The 15,331-nt window shown below is 39.8% G+C and overlaps 1 protein-coding gene across 1 annotated transcript in view; it reads right to left on the reverse strand.

The window, feature by feature from the left end:
- Window positions 1–13,485, reverse strand: part of DOCK3 (dedicator of cytokinesis 3) — a 167,927-nt gene extending 154,442 nt beyond the window's left edge. The window contains exons 1-4 of the mRNA XM_017732287.1: window positions 13,356–13,485; window positions 5,164–5,204; window positions 3,300–3,355; window positions 1,023–1,119 (exon numbers count right to left, since the gene is read on the reverse strand). Of these exons, the coding sequence (XP_017587776.1) occupies window positions 1,023–1,119; window positions 3,300–3,355; window positions 5,164–5,204; window positions 13,356–13,470 (309 nt within the window). The 5' untranslated portion in view covers window positions 13,471–13,485. The remainder of the gene's footprint in view (window positions 1–1,022; window positions 1,120–3,299; window positions 3,356–5,163; window positions 5,205–13,355) is intronic.
- Between the last annotated feature and the right edge of the window lie 1,846 nt (window positions 13,486–15,331).

The following is a 15,331-nucleotide window of genomic DNA, read 5'->3' on the forward strand; positions in this document are numbered from 1 at the left end:
AAGAGTGTATAAAACACGGTCTGTACCACGTTCCCTGCCCCTCCTCCATTAGATCAGATGCTCCTTTCCAAGAAAACACCTCCAGGGACACATGACCACATAGAAGAACTGGGACCAACAGAAGTAAAACTAATTTCAGAAGAGTTGCTTGCTTTTTGAAGGAAGTACAGAACACAGGTGGTTAATGCTGGAGATGCACTAGAGTCAATCCACTGCATCTTTCCTGGGTTTGTTTCCTAGATATGTAACTGCTGCTACTGCAGGTTTAAATGAGGAAACAAAGCTGCTGCAGCTCTATGTAGAGGTTTTCTCTAAAGGAAGGAGAGAAAGGAAATGCAGGCTTAGACCATCTACTGTTCTTGATCCTAATCCTACAGTTAAGGCTTGCAATTACTAAGCTAAAAAAGAGAAAATAAAAACCAGGAAAAAATACCTTCAAATGTTCAAGTTTTTTATCTGCTGTGTCATGGGCTTTGGCTATTAAAATGTAAGAAAAGAAGAGGGATGAAAGCAGAAGTAGGAGACATTATGTGGCAGCAACAGAAAATTATATATATAAAAAAAAGTATATAAAACTCGATACACTTATCCTAGTGTTTATTTCTAATTTATGAAGGAACAACTGTACAAAACTTCCCATAGTTTGAGTTCTTCTCCTTTCAGACTCTAGACACTAAACTAGAACTTACAAACTGTGCTGAATAATTCTTTGAAGTCTTTGATGGGACTTACAGAAGTCTTCTATTATTTCTTACATATTTAATAGCACTTTAAAATTGTTGCCCTTTTTTTATAACTGTGAAGCTTTCAGATCTGAAGGTAGAATTTCAGAACTGCTGAAATTTCCAATGTAGCCCATGTGACTCTCACATGATCCATGATTCTGCAGTTAGGGAACCCCCATTAAATACAAGGAATCCAAAAATTCTGATATTGATTCTGATGGGTTTTGAATGGACAAAGGCAGGCAACATTTCTCCCAGTGTATCTGAGATGTGCAGGGACAGGAGCACTGCTCTTACCACATACAGCTGTTTCCAGAGCACGGCCCATTCCTGCAGCGTCGCTGTGACTTCAGTCACCACAGAATCTTCAAGAGGAACAACTGTTTCGTATTGCCTACAGAAAAAGAGGGGGGAAAATTAGGAAATGTACCCTGGGAAAGGCAGAAAAAGAAATGTGACAGCACAGTAATTTGTAAATTTCTAGAACTTGATTTTGTTCACCATAAGAAGAATATCTTAAGAGGATCATTTCGTCTGTTGTAAGACTGAAGCAACTCCAGAGTCATAGCAATGGTTCCTCCATTATATTCCACAAATTAAGCTTATGTGAAGCATTTCCTTGCTACCTGTTCAAAATATATAATTTCATTCTAATCAAGGTCAATGAAAAGTTTTCATTACTACAGCATGTTAAAGAAAGTAGGTAAAATAATAGCAATGATGATAACCTTTGCCTGTATCAAAACTACCTAAAATACCTGCTACCTACTAATCTGTCCTATCCAGAAGGCTTTTTCAACATAGCAGATGAAATCTGAGGGACTATCCTCCAATTCAAAGAATAAGACTTGTTCCTTTATGGCAAAGATTTTCCAAAACCATTAAAGGAGAACCACAAGAGTGGTTTGGTCGGGAAGGAACTTCAAAGCTCATTGCATTGCACCCCCTGCCATGGGCAGGGACACCTTCCACTACACCAGGTTGTTCCAAACCCCATCCAACCTGGCCTTGGACACTCCCAGGGATGGGGCAGCCACAGCTTCTCTGGGCAAACTGTGTCAAGGTTTCACTACCCACAGCGTAACATATGTCTTCCTTAAATCTAAACCCATCACCCCTTGTCTGATTCCTACAGACCCTGCCAAAAGGTCTGTCCCCATCATCTTACAAGCCCCCTTTAGATACTGAAAGGCTAAACCAGGTCTGTCCAGAGCTTTCTCTCCTCTCCAGGCTGAGCAACCCCACCTCTCCCAGCCTGTCCTCACATGGGAGATGTTCCAGCCCTGAGTCCCTGTATGTCCCTAGGGATGTGTGGGGAGGGCAGGGGGCAGGGAGCCGGTGGCTGTGTGGTGTTCAGCTCCCTGCCAGGTTAAACACATGCTCTGTTATTTCACAAGTGTTTATAATGGCACTTGGAATATATTCTGAAACAGAGAATTTTTAAGCACAGCATGAAATAACCATGACCCTCTGGTTCAGAACTGCATTACATTCTGTTGTATCAATTGGTATGTGAGCCTTGCTACTTTTAAACAGTGTATCAGCTTTCCTAATAAGTACCTGAACTGGTTCCCCTTCACAAACTCTAAACATCAAGCAGTAATTACCTACACATCCCAGGGAACGTTCCTTCCCCTAAGGAAGTGGATAACATTAGGAGTGGTTATCCTGTGCAATATATATCATTTTATTACACCCCAAAATTATGAAGCATTAGTATTACAGCTGCCCTTACAACCTTTACTGAGGCCCTTTGGGAGCAAATATAAAATTCAAGACTATCAGAAGTCACCTGTTTTTCACTAAGTGCCATTTAATAAGTTTTATCTTCCACATTTAATTTGTTGCCTCAGGTCACTGTCTGAAACACTGCACTTATAAATCTCCCCACAACAGCCTTTATCTCGAATATGCAAGTAAAAGCAGCAGTGAAAACACGAGATATTGATTTCAGGAGTCTCAGTCAATCTCACAGGAAACTTTGCAGGTTCCAGAGCCCCCACTCAGTAACTTCTCTGCCATGACATTGCCACCAGTGTTGTTATTCACATGAACTGAAATAAACCCACTGCCAGCAACAGATGAGCTGCAAACAAAGATGGAGAAAGGCAGAAGTTTTCAGCAGTGCACTTCAGTCACTCTTTGGGTGAGGTGGGAAGGGTTGGATCCTTTTGAAAAGGCTCAAGATAACACAGCTACCTGCCAGCTATGACTCTGAAAATCTGTAGATAAATGAGATGGGCTGTCTACTGACTGGTGTTTCCATAACAAACAGGAAAATATAGGATTTTGCGAGTGAGAGAACATGCAGAAATGGAAGAATATAAGTAGAGTTCTTTAGATACCTCTGAAGTTACAATTTTATGAGCCAAAGCAAACAAAAGTAACCATCAGACCTGATTCTTGCTATATTAAAAACAAACAATTTTGCAGAATTACATGTACTTTTCACACCCTCATACACAAAAAAAGATACAATGAACTAAAACGTCTCTAAGTTTCAATAATTACTTCTTTGTTTCCCTTCTAAACAAGAAGCACTGTAGCTTCTTAGAAAGAAGGAAAAATACTCACCCTCTGTTACTGACAATTGCCTTCTTCAAGTGAATATAATTTGCAGGAAAAATCCCCTGCAAGAGAAAAAATTCTGCACGTTAGAAAAATACATTTGCAGTTTTTAGCATTGGTAACCTAAGCCACAATAAATAACTGCCAATATATCTATTAAAAAACCCCCAAACAACCACTGTGTCAAAGCTGCCAGTCCAAACTCAACATTCTAGTTAGTAACAATTGACTGGTTTAGTCCGTCTTAGACCAGGACGCCGCACTGGACCAAAGCTCCACTGGGAGGATCAGAAAAGTGGCTCTTTTACAGTTTGCAGCACAGCATCAGCAGCTCCCAGAGCAGGCCTGTGTCGGGATGCTGCATTAGGGGTGACACAGAGGTTTAAAACCACAAATTATACAAAAATAAAAGCCCACCATCAACTTTGCATTGAGCCCCCATGGACAGAAGTGTTCTATTACTTGCATACCCTGGAGCTATCAGTTTTCCTCCCTCTTTCCAAGGAAAAGCTGTCCAAATCCACTTGGGATACCTCTGGTTATCTGCCTTTTGCTGTTCCCATGGGGGCTGGACTCTGACCTTGCCTGTGCCAGTGTGCTCTTGTGTGTTGAGACTTGGGGAAAAGAGGTAATTTAATCCAACCTTTTCCTAGTGTCCTACATTCTCTGTAAAGCACACAGCCCTGAATCCTCACAGCAAAGTCTGTCAGTGTGTAAGAACAGCAATCTGCACTTCAGTGGGAAACACGGGAGCAGCACTGGAAATCTTTGGATTAAAAACCACCTGGCAGCCTCTGTCAAAAATGTCAGCAATCAAGTGTGGGCTTTCAATTTTTGAGCTTTAAAACCATGCAATTTAGGAAGAAAAATGTGGGGGGGGGGGGGGGGGGGGAAATGCTAAGGAAAATTCCTTCTTGTTCATAGGCAAGACTAAAATTATAGAAGGAAAAAAGCTGAATCTAAAAGGAATGGCTTCATCAGGAAAACAGTAAATGTGCTAGCTTTCAACAACATGAAAATCCAGAAGAGGAAGAAATGCTACTTCAGTTTCTTGTTTGGTTCATTTCCAGTTGATGCTGCTTATTTCTGGTATCTAAGAAACCAGGGAAGGTTTGAAGGGCTCTCCTATTGAAACTGAACATATACACAAGCAGAGGCACCAACACACACAATGACTGCAGACATTTCATTAAAAGAGTATTATTGTCATTACAATGTAATACAGGTAATATTACATTCCATAGTACAGGTAAACATGAGGGATCTGGTACTCTTCTCTCTTTAAATACAAGTAATATCTAAACCAACAGATAATGAAGTGAAGCTCATATAGAAGCACCTATTGGCATGTTTAGATACCAACAGTTACAAAAACTTAGATGCACTCACAAAAACAAACATATCAGAACAGTCAAAAAAGTTCTCCAAGAGCAAAAATGATGGAAAAAAATGGAAAACGACCAAATACAAAGGTTAAACGGTAAAAATCTGACCCTCCCCAACATTTGACAAAACCCTCTTTCAACAGACTTTTTTGAAAGTTGTCTTAGATTAATAATTGAACTTATTAAATGTGTTCTTAAAAAATGCTGCATTAAAGCAATGCAGTATCACCCACCTATGCTTTTCTTAGGGGAGTAGGGTGGAGAGGATCAAACTGGATGAGATTTATAAATATTGAAAAAATTACACGTTACATGTCAGGAAGGTTTCTGATCCTTTGAGCGATTAATGAGTATCACTCAATTTTAAAAGAAATCCAATCCTCCCACAGGAAAGAAGTTAGAGAAGGAAAATGAAAAGTTTACTGGGTTGCAACAGCAAAATAGATTTAATCTCCCATTAGATTAACAAATGTATTCACGCTTACCTTGACACTGGGCTTCTTAATGGAAACACCTCTGTACCAACCTGAAACCAGATAAAACACATTATAATTATTTGTGGCACTGCAGTCCTTACACAGAAACAAACTGACTACAGCCACGCAGTTACTGAGATAATGTAAAAAACCAGCTGTGCCTCACACAGATCAAATGTTTAAAAGAGTTTTTGTTAGGATTTTTTTATTATTTTTATTTTGCTCTGCAATGATGACAAACACTTAACAACCTGGAATGCTCTTGTTTCTTCCCACCAGGAATAAAAGCAGATTAGCTAGTTCCTGTACTAATAATCAGTAGTCACTGTGGCAAAGACACAATCAGCACTCAGGGAGGACTCTGCACTGAACACTTCTCTTCCAGGCTGGCACATGAGTCTTGTTGCAGTGTTTATCTTGACAAGATCTCCAGACTTCAGAAACCTGTAAAAGCCATGACCATACATTTCTAATGTGCTTTAAACAAACAGAAATTCTTTGCATGTGTCTGGTCTTACGTATGTCTGGGTAGAGAACAGGATTTAGGATCTAATTTACAAACCCCATTATTATTCTTGTATCCCCCATCAGGAAACAGCTCCAGACAGGACAATAAATGAGGAGTAAAACACAAAGCTGCTAAAGCTGCAAGTTAAACAGAAGAACCCAGTTCCTGCTGCCTTCCACAGGTGACAGCAATGTCACTGCAGGATTCAGCCAGGAATAAAGAGGATGAAAACCTCATCCAGCTGAAGAGTGGAAAAGGAGCACACTCTGGAGCTGGGCCTGGAACAGCCCCAGGAGCACAGGGGGTTGGTGGGTTCTCGGGAGGGGGCCTGACCATCCCAAATTCCTGGGCAAACTTGGCCAGGCCCAGCTCCAACCCCAGTTCAGCCTTCAAGTGTCATTACCAACTGCAGCCAGTGCCAGACAGGCGCAGCCCACGCCTGCCAAAAGCCAACGCTTCCACTAAATCCACTTCCCATAAAAAGTCCTCCCATTTCCCCAGCAACTTCCTGCTTGCTGGTTTTTCCCCTCCCTTATTCAAAATCAGCAAAACCTGCTAGTAACTGGCTATGGAGAATAGAGAAGAACAGAACCAAGTAACTGGGTATTTTGTCTCTCTTAGAAAAAGGACTTCAGATTTGGCTGAATTACGACAAGAGTCTCATTGAGAGGATCAGATGTGGGGAAGAAGGCCTTGAATTTGTTTTAAAGACAGCCTGATAGTCTTGAATTTTTATTTTGTTTTACAAAGGGAATCTAAGTCAATATGAAATAAAATAACTGATGAATTCAGGACAATTGCAAACCTTAGTATAGAAAAAATTAAAACCCATCTTCATTACACAAATTTCTCATGAAGATAGGACATAACACAAAGATTTGTTTTCCTATGAAATCACTGATTATATTAAAAAAAATATTGTTCTGAATACATTTTAGTTGATCAAACTTCAGAGCAATCATATTAATATAAATATACATGCACAAACAACACATACAGACCTTTAACATGAGTGTTTTCTAGAACTCCGCACAACTGTGCCCACACCTGCTTTTGAGCAACAGATGCTGCATATTTTTAAGGTCACAGAAAAAAATAAATGCGTTTATCCTGTGATTCACTGTTACTAATATTAAATACAGTCTGTACCTCAGAAATAACCAGACATTTAAGCTCTAAGACAAACAGAATGACAAACTTCTTGGGAAATGGGGAAAAGAGTGGTTTTATCCAAGTTTGTGAAGAGACCTGTAAAAGAACAAAACCCAGTAAAGGGTGTGGCCATTAATAATTTAGATCTGCAGGGTAGAGTAAATGAAACATTTCCAAAAACCTACCTCATTTCTGAGGTTTTTGTTCCTCATTCCAAAACAAATTTTCAAAGCTTACAAGCTCTGTGTTTACAGAGTTGTGAAAAACAGGCAGGGAAGGACCCTGAGAAATCACCCAGCTCATCCAAGCCACATGTCTAAATCTCTCCTCATATTTAGTCTGCTTTAAACAGCATCCAGTCATTTATTACCAGGGTTGAATAACTGCACTCCTTGTCTGTGGAAAATGATCCATACATCTGTGAAACCTAGATTCCAAGGTATTTCTCACCAAATTCCAAGGAAACTCTATTTCTGTTACTCCATGCAGACCAGTTTGAAAATGGTGGTGTTGCACAGGCACCTTTTTAGAAGAAATTTCTTCCACAGATCAACATTGGCCAACAAAACTGCATGTAACACGCGAAATTTTGGTATCATACTTGGAAATCCAGCATATTTATGTCAAGTGGAGATGAAATCCTCACTGGACAACCTATTTCAGTGGCTCAGACAACATACATGCACTTTATAACCTTTCTTTGATGCTATTTGAATTATTGATGTTTTTCTTTTGGACATTATGGAAAACATTTTGTTGACTTGCCTCTTGTAGTTTCCTTCACATATTTGAAAAGTGGTTACATTTCCCTTTAATCCTATAAATTGTGCCCTCCAGACCTTAGTTTTTCTTTTATCTTTTTTTATTGCGGTATAATTTTTTTAAAGTCACCCTCTCTATATTTTGAGTTTCCTCCAACTCATGCAAGCAAGAGACACTCAAAGAGCTCAGCAGAACCTGAAAGCCCTACACTGTAAAATGTACAACCCCTTCTGTATCACAAAGTAAAAGCTATGAGAAAAGGTACAATGCCTTTTTTTTAAAGGCACAGTTAGAAAATTGCATCTGCATTACATTATTCCCTAGAATGAGCTAAACTGGCATTCTGGAATTAGTCTTAAACACATTAATATTGATGTAATTATTCACCTTAAAGAGAATCTGTTTTGGAGGATCTAATGACAATAGCCATCAAATCCAGGCAGGTGCTTCAGCTAATTGGGATCCCAACAAGTGCTCCCTGGTCAGACACAACACTGACCAACACGTTTAGGTGTCACTATAGCAAATAATAACTGTTCATATTTCAGAGTTACAGTTTGCATTTAGTGACATACGGTCTTTAGAGGGTACTGACTTCACAGAAATGGTGAAGAAGATGTGATTTAAAATCAAGAAGCGGAAAAACGCAGCTATGAAGTGACAAGAATTCTGTGAATAAATTAATGTGAAACAATGATCATGCCTGCAATGAAGTTGGGAGGGGACATAGCTGGGACGGCAGGCCTGAATCAAAGGGATATTCCACACCATACACATCATTTGCTATAAGAAAACTAAAAATTAGTCTATCAGAAGTGCCATTCTACAATTATCTGTACCTATGGAAATCTACAGTGGGGGAAACTTGATGCCACATTAGAGAATCTGCAAACTGTTGGATAAAGACTGAAAACCCATCTTTCCAAAAGTATGTCACACTCAGGAGTCCCAGCAATAGTGCAGCCCTAGTTAAACTGCAAAAGCAACTCTGGGGCAGTCCTGCACATCTCAATCTCTTCACTTCAGTGACTAGAAGAGCTACCAATGATTTTTGTTGATCCTTACTTGAAAGTGTCTTGAACAAAACAGGCTACGGTTTCTAAGAGCCCTCTCATAACCTTTTTCAGATTTCCACTTAATCCGCAAGAGGTCTGTCACATGGAAAAAGCTCACCCCTTTAGAGGACTCAGTAACAGAGAAGCAAAAGGGTCCTAATTGAAAGATACTGATCTATTTTACAGAAAAATAAAGTTCTAGTATCAGTGTTAAATAAAGACTCATGAGCTGCAGACTGTAGAAAAAAATAAATTCTGCTTATAATTTCTTGACAAACAAAATTCTGAAAATAAATTACATAAGTATTTATGGTAAATCCTAAAACTAAAGTTTGTTCTTAAATAAAGTACCGCCAGTAGAATCTGCTACAGGAACTCGAGCATTCTTTGTCCTACAAAAATAAATGTACTTGGCAGAAATGTGAGTAACCCTCAAACCTGAAGCAAAGCTGTTTTTTACATATACAAGTCAATAAACAATTGCTTTTACCTTGTAATCTGCATGTGAACTGCTGTGAAGAGCTAAAGGCACCCAAAGCAACCCAGGAGAGGGAGAGGAGCAGTGCTCAGCAAAAGCTTCCCGATGCCAAGAGCGCTCTGTCCTGGGCTCGCTGCTCCGCGCATGCCAGGCAGGAGGAGCAGCAGATAAATGCCTGCACCACGTCAGGGAGCAGCCTTGGGCCAGCAGAGCCACAGGAATATGCTGATAATGCTGCCAGGGATGCCATGACAAAGGCAAAGAGAGACGGGATGTGTTGCATCGTGGCATCAGCCAGAGGGCTGTCAAGAAGCCACTCCTGTGCTCTGAAAGATGACTTTCAATAAGCGGACAGGATCCACCTCAGCAGAGGTGTGGGTCCAAGAGGCTTCCCTTCCATGGGCACATTCCACAAAAGGCAAAGAGGGAAAAAAGAGGATGAAAAGGCGGGAAAAAGCAAACAGGAAAAGGGGTATCTCACTGGAGACATCTTCCTCAGGCCAAACACAAATTGCTGGGACAGAGTCACTTTGGCCCAGGCAGCCACAGGACAGCTCCCGACTCACATGGGAGGAAACCTGCAGGGCTCCCACAGCACTGACAGCCTGGAGTGGGATTCCTCCCTCAACTGTATGGCACAGCTTGGCAGCATGGCAAAGGCATCACTTCTCAAGCACATTGAATTCATCAAGAATTTAAAAAAAACCCTAACTGCAAGTTATATCTGCTCCTTAAGTGTCCCCAATACCAGAAACACTTGTTTTGACCATGCCATCACTGCTAGAACAACAGAGGGAAACTTTAAACATATTTTCTGCATGGTTTAAGAACGCAATTATTAATGTACACACATGAAAACCATGTAGATAAATACTTGTGTGGATAGGAGAATTTGCATGGGTAAGATAATATTCTTTTAACTGGTGCTTCAGGCATCAGCCTGTTTCCATTCTTCAGTGAATATACAAAATTCTCAAGGTAATAATTACAGTTACTGAAGTTAAAGCATTTTTAATCTAAGGAAAATTGCCCTCCAGCAATAAAAACAAATGGACAAAACAGACATTTTAAATTTACTCTGAATGGCACTAGTTACTGACAGCTACTGCCTGTGGCAGGGCAATAGCCACGTGACTTGAAAGACAGGGTGTTCCTTAGAATGCACAGTCCAAATGTATATTTCAAACCAGGAGTGTGCTCATGCTTTGCCACTTGACAAAAGAAAATTCCATCCTTCAGCATTTCCAAGTGCCACACTAACATCATACCCCTCCAGCTCCTCAAGGCATGGCAGGCAGAGCAGAGAACTCCACTTGGTGTTTCAGTGCTCCCTTGGTGCCAAGATCACAAGTGGAAGGGCTCAGAGAGGGGAACAGAGAGGGGGGAAAGCTGTGAACGACAAGCACAGGTCCAACTGGTGTCTTGATGAACATTTCTAACCTTCGAGTGAAACCAGTCAATGATCTGAGAACCCTTTGTGCAAGCAGTAACTACAAAACCACTCTGGTAACACCTCATGCTGTACAGATGGTGTGTCTTTGATGGAAACACGGGTGGAGCCTTTGGTAGCTGCAGAGGAAAGGCACATACCAAGTCCATGGTTTGATTTACTGGGATAGCGGGCAGAGGGAGGCCTTTGTCAGACTCAGGGTTAAAAAACAGTGATTTAAGTATTTGTGAGGCACAGAAATTTGAGGAAATCCAAGAATTCCAATCTCAAGCATGTGAACAAGATCCAAATTAACAAAGACAACTGTATTTCACTGCATTTCATTTAAAAAATGCATAGACAACCACAATATTTTTTAATGTATTATCAATTGGTATTTATATTTATTAACCTTAGAGACCAATACGTGTATGTGTGTGTGTATGCACGCACCTACATTTGTTTCTTTACTCTACAAATATCTATAAAACTTAGCTGCAGTGATACCCAAAATCTTCAAATAGGAAATTCCCTCCTCTTTCACTCAATTGCTCTAAAAGCAGGGACTGCCTCTTACACCAGTCACTACAGAAGAGCACTTGCTCTTTTGTAATACAAATACAGCTATTCAGTAAGTTATTATGATTAAAAATAAGCACATTCAGAAGTATAGCTACTCTTTGAATCTTTGTCAGCCTTGAATTCTCCAGCAAGTCTCTGTAATCATAGTTCACATTACTAGAAGTTTTTGTGTATGTGAATCTTTTCAACCCAGACAGCAAAATCCCTGCTGCAGACAATTATGCATAAACTATTCAAGAAGTGAAGCTGAAACAGCGATGGATCTTCTGTGACTCTCACACCAGTGACCCTTATTTTGTGTGGGTTAACATTATTTTATCCGGTCTGTCTGCACAAAAGAATCCCCAGCAAATAACGCAGAAGTAGAGGACCCTGTTAAACAACCACTTAGACAAGAATGCTTAAAAAGCAACTGCTTTTTTTCCCCCCTTTTAAGAACCTACTTTGCACATTTAGTGTGCTTTTTTGCATAATTCACACATGCAAGAGCTGCAGCACAGACCATCTGAATATTCAGATGAGTTTCATAGTGTGGAGTTCCAGATGTTATTATCAAAATTAATGTATCTTTTTATACACAAAGTCCGTGGTAAAGGCACCCCAACCAAAATGACAGGATAGAGGGCTTAAAAAACAAAACCAAAGAATTCTGTACAAACCTTCTTCCATCCAGGTAAACCTTGTCTGAGGAATTCCTTTCTCAGCAATTTGAAGGCTGGCATGAATTGCTTTTGAGGAATCATCCTCAAAACTACCAGCAAAGGAAATATTCAAAGCCTAATTATTATAACACTGTACAGACAAGTTGGATTATCCCTTTGCTTTTCCATAAACAACCTGCTCCTTGGTGATCGTTTTATTTCCCAGTTTTGAAAATTTCCCAGAAATGGTTGGAAAATACCATGACTGCTTTCAACAATATACAGTGTTTAATTACCTTAGAGTTATCCCATCCTAAGCACAGGGATACTTTTCTCCTGAGCTTGCACCATGTTCTAATTCACAAGACCTGGTAAAATAATTACAGTCTGCCCTCAGTGTGTGAGCACAGCTTAGCCCATCACACCACTTGTGGTTTTTAAAAAAGCATGGGATTGTTTACAGCAAGCTTCTTTGTGGGTAATTTTCCCCATTGCACTGCAAAGCTCTCATTCAACAGAAAATTTTTACAAATGTAGGTGAAGAAGCTACTACGTTACTAGAAACATTAGCATAGAAAAGGTGACTTTTTTGTGATGAGTTAAGTCAGTGGGAAAACAAACACCTGAATACAAGAAAAAGCATCAAGAGCAAAAGCCAGTTCTAGGCATGAGGGAGGCAAAGCAGAGTCTGCTGACAAGCACACAGAAGGTCTGGGGAGCAACATTAACACTGGAGATGAAAAACGACTTTAAGCTGAACAAATAAAAAAACCACATCCACAACTTTGTGGAATGTTAATTTGGAATTCAAATTCATGGATCTGGGTTTTGAATTTGTTTAACACTTCAGGATAAAGGTTACATTATTCCACCTCAGAATATAGTGAAACATGTTCTCATACTGTATCTTGTCAACCTACTTCTCACCAGACATGTTTTACAACACTTGCTTGAACATTAGGATAAGAATAATTCTCCTTTTACATACAAGTTCAATCACTCTTCATGTGAATAAAGCAGAGCATTAGGACATTTAATTTATTCACACACAGACATCTCCAGCCACATACGAACTATAAAATTTACAATGGCATTTTGCTTTAGGTACAAAAACACACATCAAGATAAATGCAAAACAATCTCTCCTAAACCCATTTTTTCTAGTATTGCTAATCTATTTAATAATTAATACTTTAGACCTATTCAGATGTTTCTGAGTAATAAAACTGATACACTTAACAGAAATGCATAACAGTAACACTGAGAAAATACAGTAAAAAAAAAAAGATACTGGTTTATCCTTTACATGATGAAATTTCAGTGTAAGACCTAGTTACAATACAACAATCAGGTCAGGGTTCAAGATTTTCTGGACAGATGGTTAACTTCAAACACACTGACCCCCTATCAGACTGGATTAGTGCCAAGAGCACTCAGCCTTTCCTACATAAAGTGGGTCAGAATAGGTTTTATTCAAGTGCTTTGATTTGATGCATCATGATTTCCAAAGAACTTACTATTAAAATATGCTAGATTAAGATAATTGTATATTCTTACATAGAAAATGGGGTTCCTTCTTGGACATCACACTTACCTTCACATTTCTCCAGGATCTGGACAGTTTCACCTAGTTCCAGGACCAAGCCTTGCGGAACAGTTCCTCGGAAGCTGCATATCACTGGAGGGTGGGGAAAAAGAGAGAGAGACATATGAGGCTTGGATCTTTGTGTGAATTTTCTTCTAAGCATAGCCCTTTAGCTCACTCCCTGCATAAAAATAGCTCTTACATATCTGCCCAGAAAACCTGTCAGCCAACTTTTCCTGATCAGAGATCTTTATTCCGGCCCTCATCAGAAATTAAGCTCAACAACAACATAAAAGCTGAGCTTTTTAAAAGATTTTTAAATTAAGCAAGGCTTGTAATCACTTTAATCAGAACCCTCTGATTCATATTGCATACAAAGATTTCCTTGTCTCGCAATTCTTACTCAACTCCACAACCCATCAATGGAACAGGCTGCCCAAACTGCAGAGATTACAACAGGAACTCAACTCCAGGAATTACTTCTCTCCAAGTTGAAACTATTTCAAATACCATCTGTGCAACTAATACACTGCAAAAAACCTGTAATACCATACATTATGAAAGAATACATAAGAATCTGTACTTTTGATAAGCACTAACTAATATGATACACATCTTGCTTTTCCAGGTATCTTTAGTTTTCATTAACCAGGGAAAATAAGAATCCATCTTCATATTTCAGAAAATATTAATATAATAAATAAAAATACTAAATGAAACTCGATTTTAAAAATAAATTTTAAGAATATCACAGTGTCTAATGATCTGTTCTTCAGCTATATTGATGAAAATACAACAGGGACATGGACATAGGTAGTTCAAACATGGCATGTCAGAACAAAGGGTGAATTGCAGGTAAGGTCCACCCTGCCTCCAGTCCCAGCATTTAAAAACTCCCCAGGCACAGATTTAATGCAATCACTCCAGTACCTTGTTCCAGGTAAACACACACTCAGGAGAGCCCTACACAGCCTGGAGCACTATAAGTGGAATTCCACGAGTTGAAATAGTGACCTCCAGTGGGCACCATCCTTTTCTCCAATTTAAGAGAACACTCCCCTTGGAATGCAAACACTCCAGCTGTGGTCAAGATGTTCCCACGTGATAGAGGCACATTTCACAGAATATTCTGAGTTGGAAGGGACCCACCAGGATCATCGGGCCCAACGCAAGTGAATGGCCCATACAGGGATCAAACCCATGACCCTGGAGTTATCAGCACCATGCTCCAACTGAGTTCATCTCCTCCCTAAATACATTTCCATGTCAAAGCCACGAGTCCCTTAGGATTGCACAATAAGCAGACAGGCTGAAGTCCAGGGAAAAACACCATGAACTCAAGACTCCCACCTGCACTATGTACCACGAGGTAGGTCTCTTGAACCTCGAATTTCCAAGAAATAATAAGAAAAGCATAGCCAAAACTTCCACCAGAACAAACCTGCATTTTAACCCTATACACAGACTTCATAATGGGCAAGAAGGAACAAACTACACACACCAGGCAAACACTCACACAGATGTGGCCAATACAAGAAAGAGTGAAAAAAAATAAAAAGGGAACCAAATGGCATCAAACCTTTGCACCTCCACTGCGAGACTCAATGCAGGGTTTAATCACAAGAGTTAAGAACTCAGAATTTCATCGACAACCCTAAACTGCTCTCTCAGCTCTTAAGGCCCAGCAGAAGTCACCGTCAGTTAAATGAGGCTTTAAATTCCTGTTTACATCAGAGGCAGGAGAAACACAACAACTGGCTCCAGACTGGAATAATGCAGACAGCATAATCCAACAAAAACTATGCTCATCAGCATTCTGGATTCATTCTCCACCCATGAAGAAATCATAAATATGGATTTCAACCAAAGAAAAACTACTTAAAGCCTCTCCCAAAGTGCAGGAACACTGACAACTGAAATGATGAACTGGCAGGACATAATCAAAAACCTCCAATGGCTTTTCCTTTTTTGTTTTTTTCCTGTTT

The sequence above is a fragment of the Corvus brachyrhynchos genome, unplaced genomic scaffold, assembly GCF_000691975.1.
Source record: "Corvus brachyrhynchos isolate BGI_N302 unplaced genomic scaffold, ASM69197v1 scaffold4, whole genome shotgun sequence".
In the NCBI taxonomy this organism is placed as follows: domain Eukaryota; kingdom Metazoa; phylum Chordata; class Aves; order Passeriformes; family Corvidae; genus Corvus; species Corvus brachyrhynchos.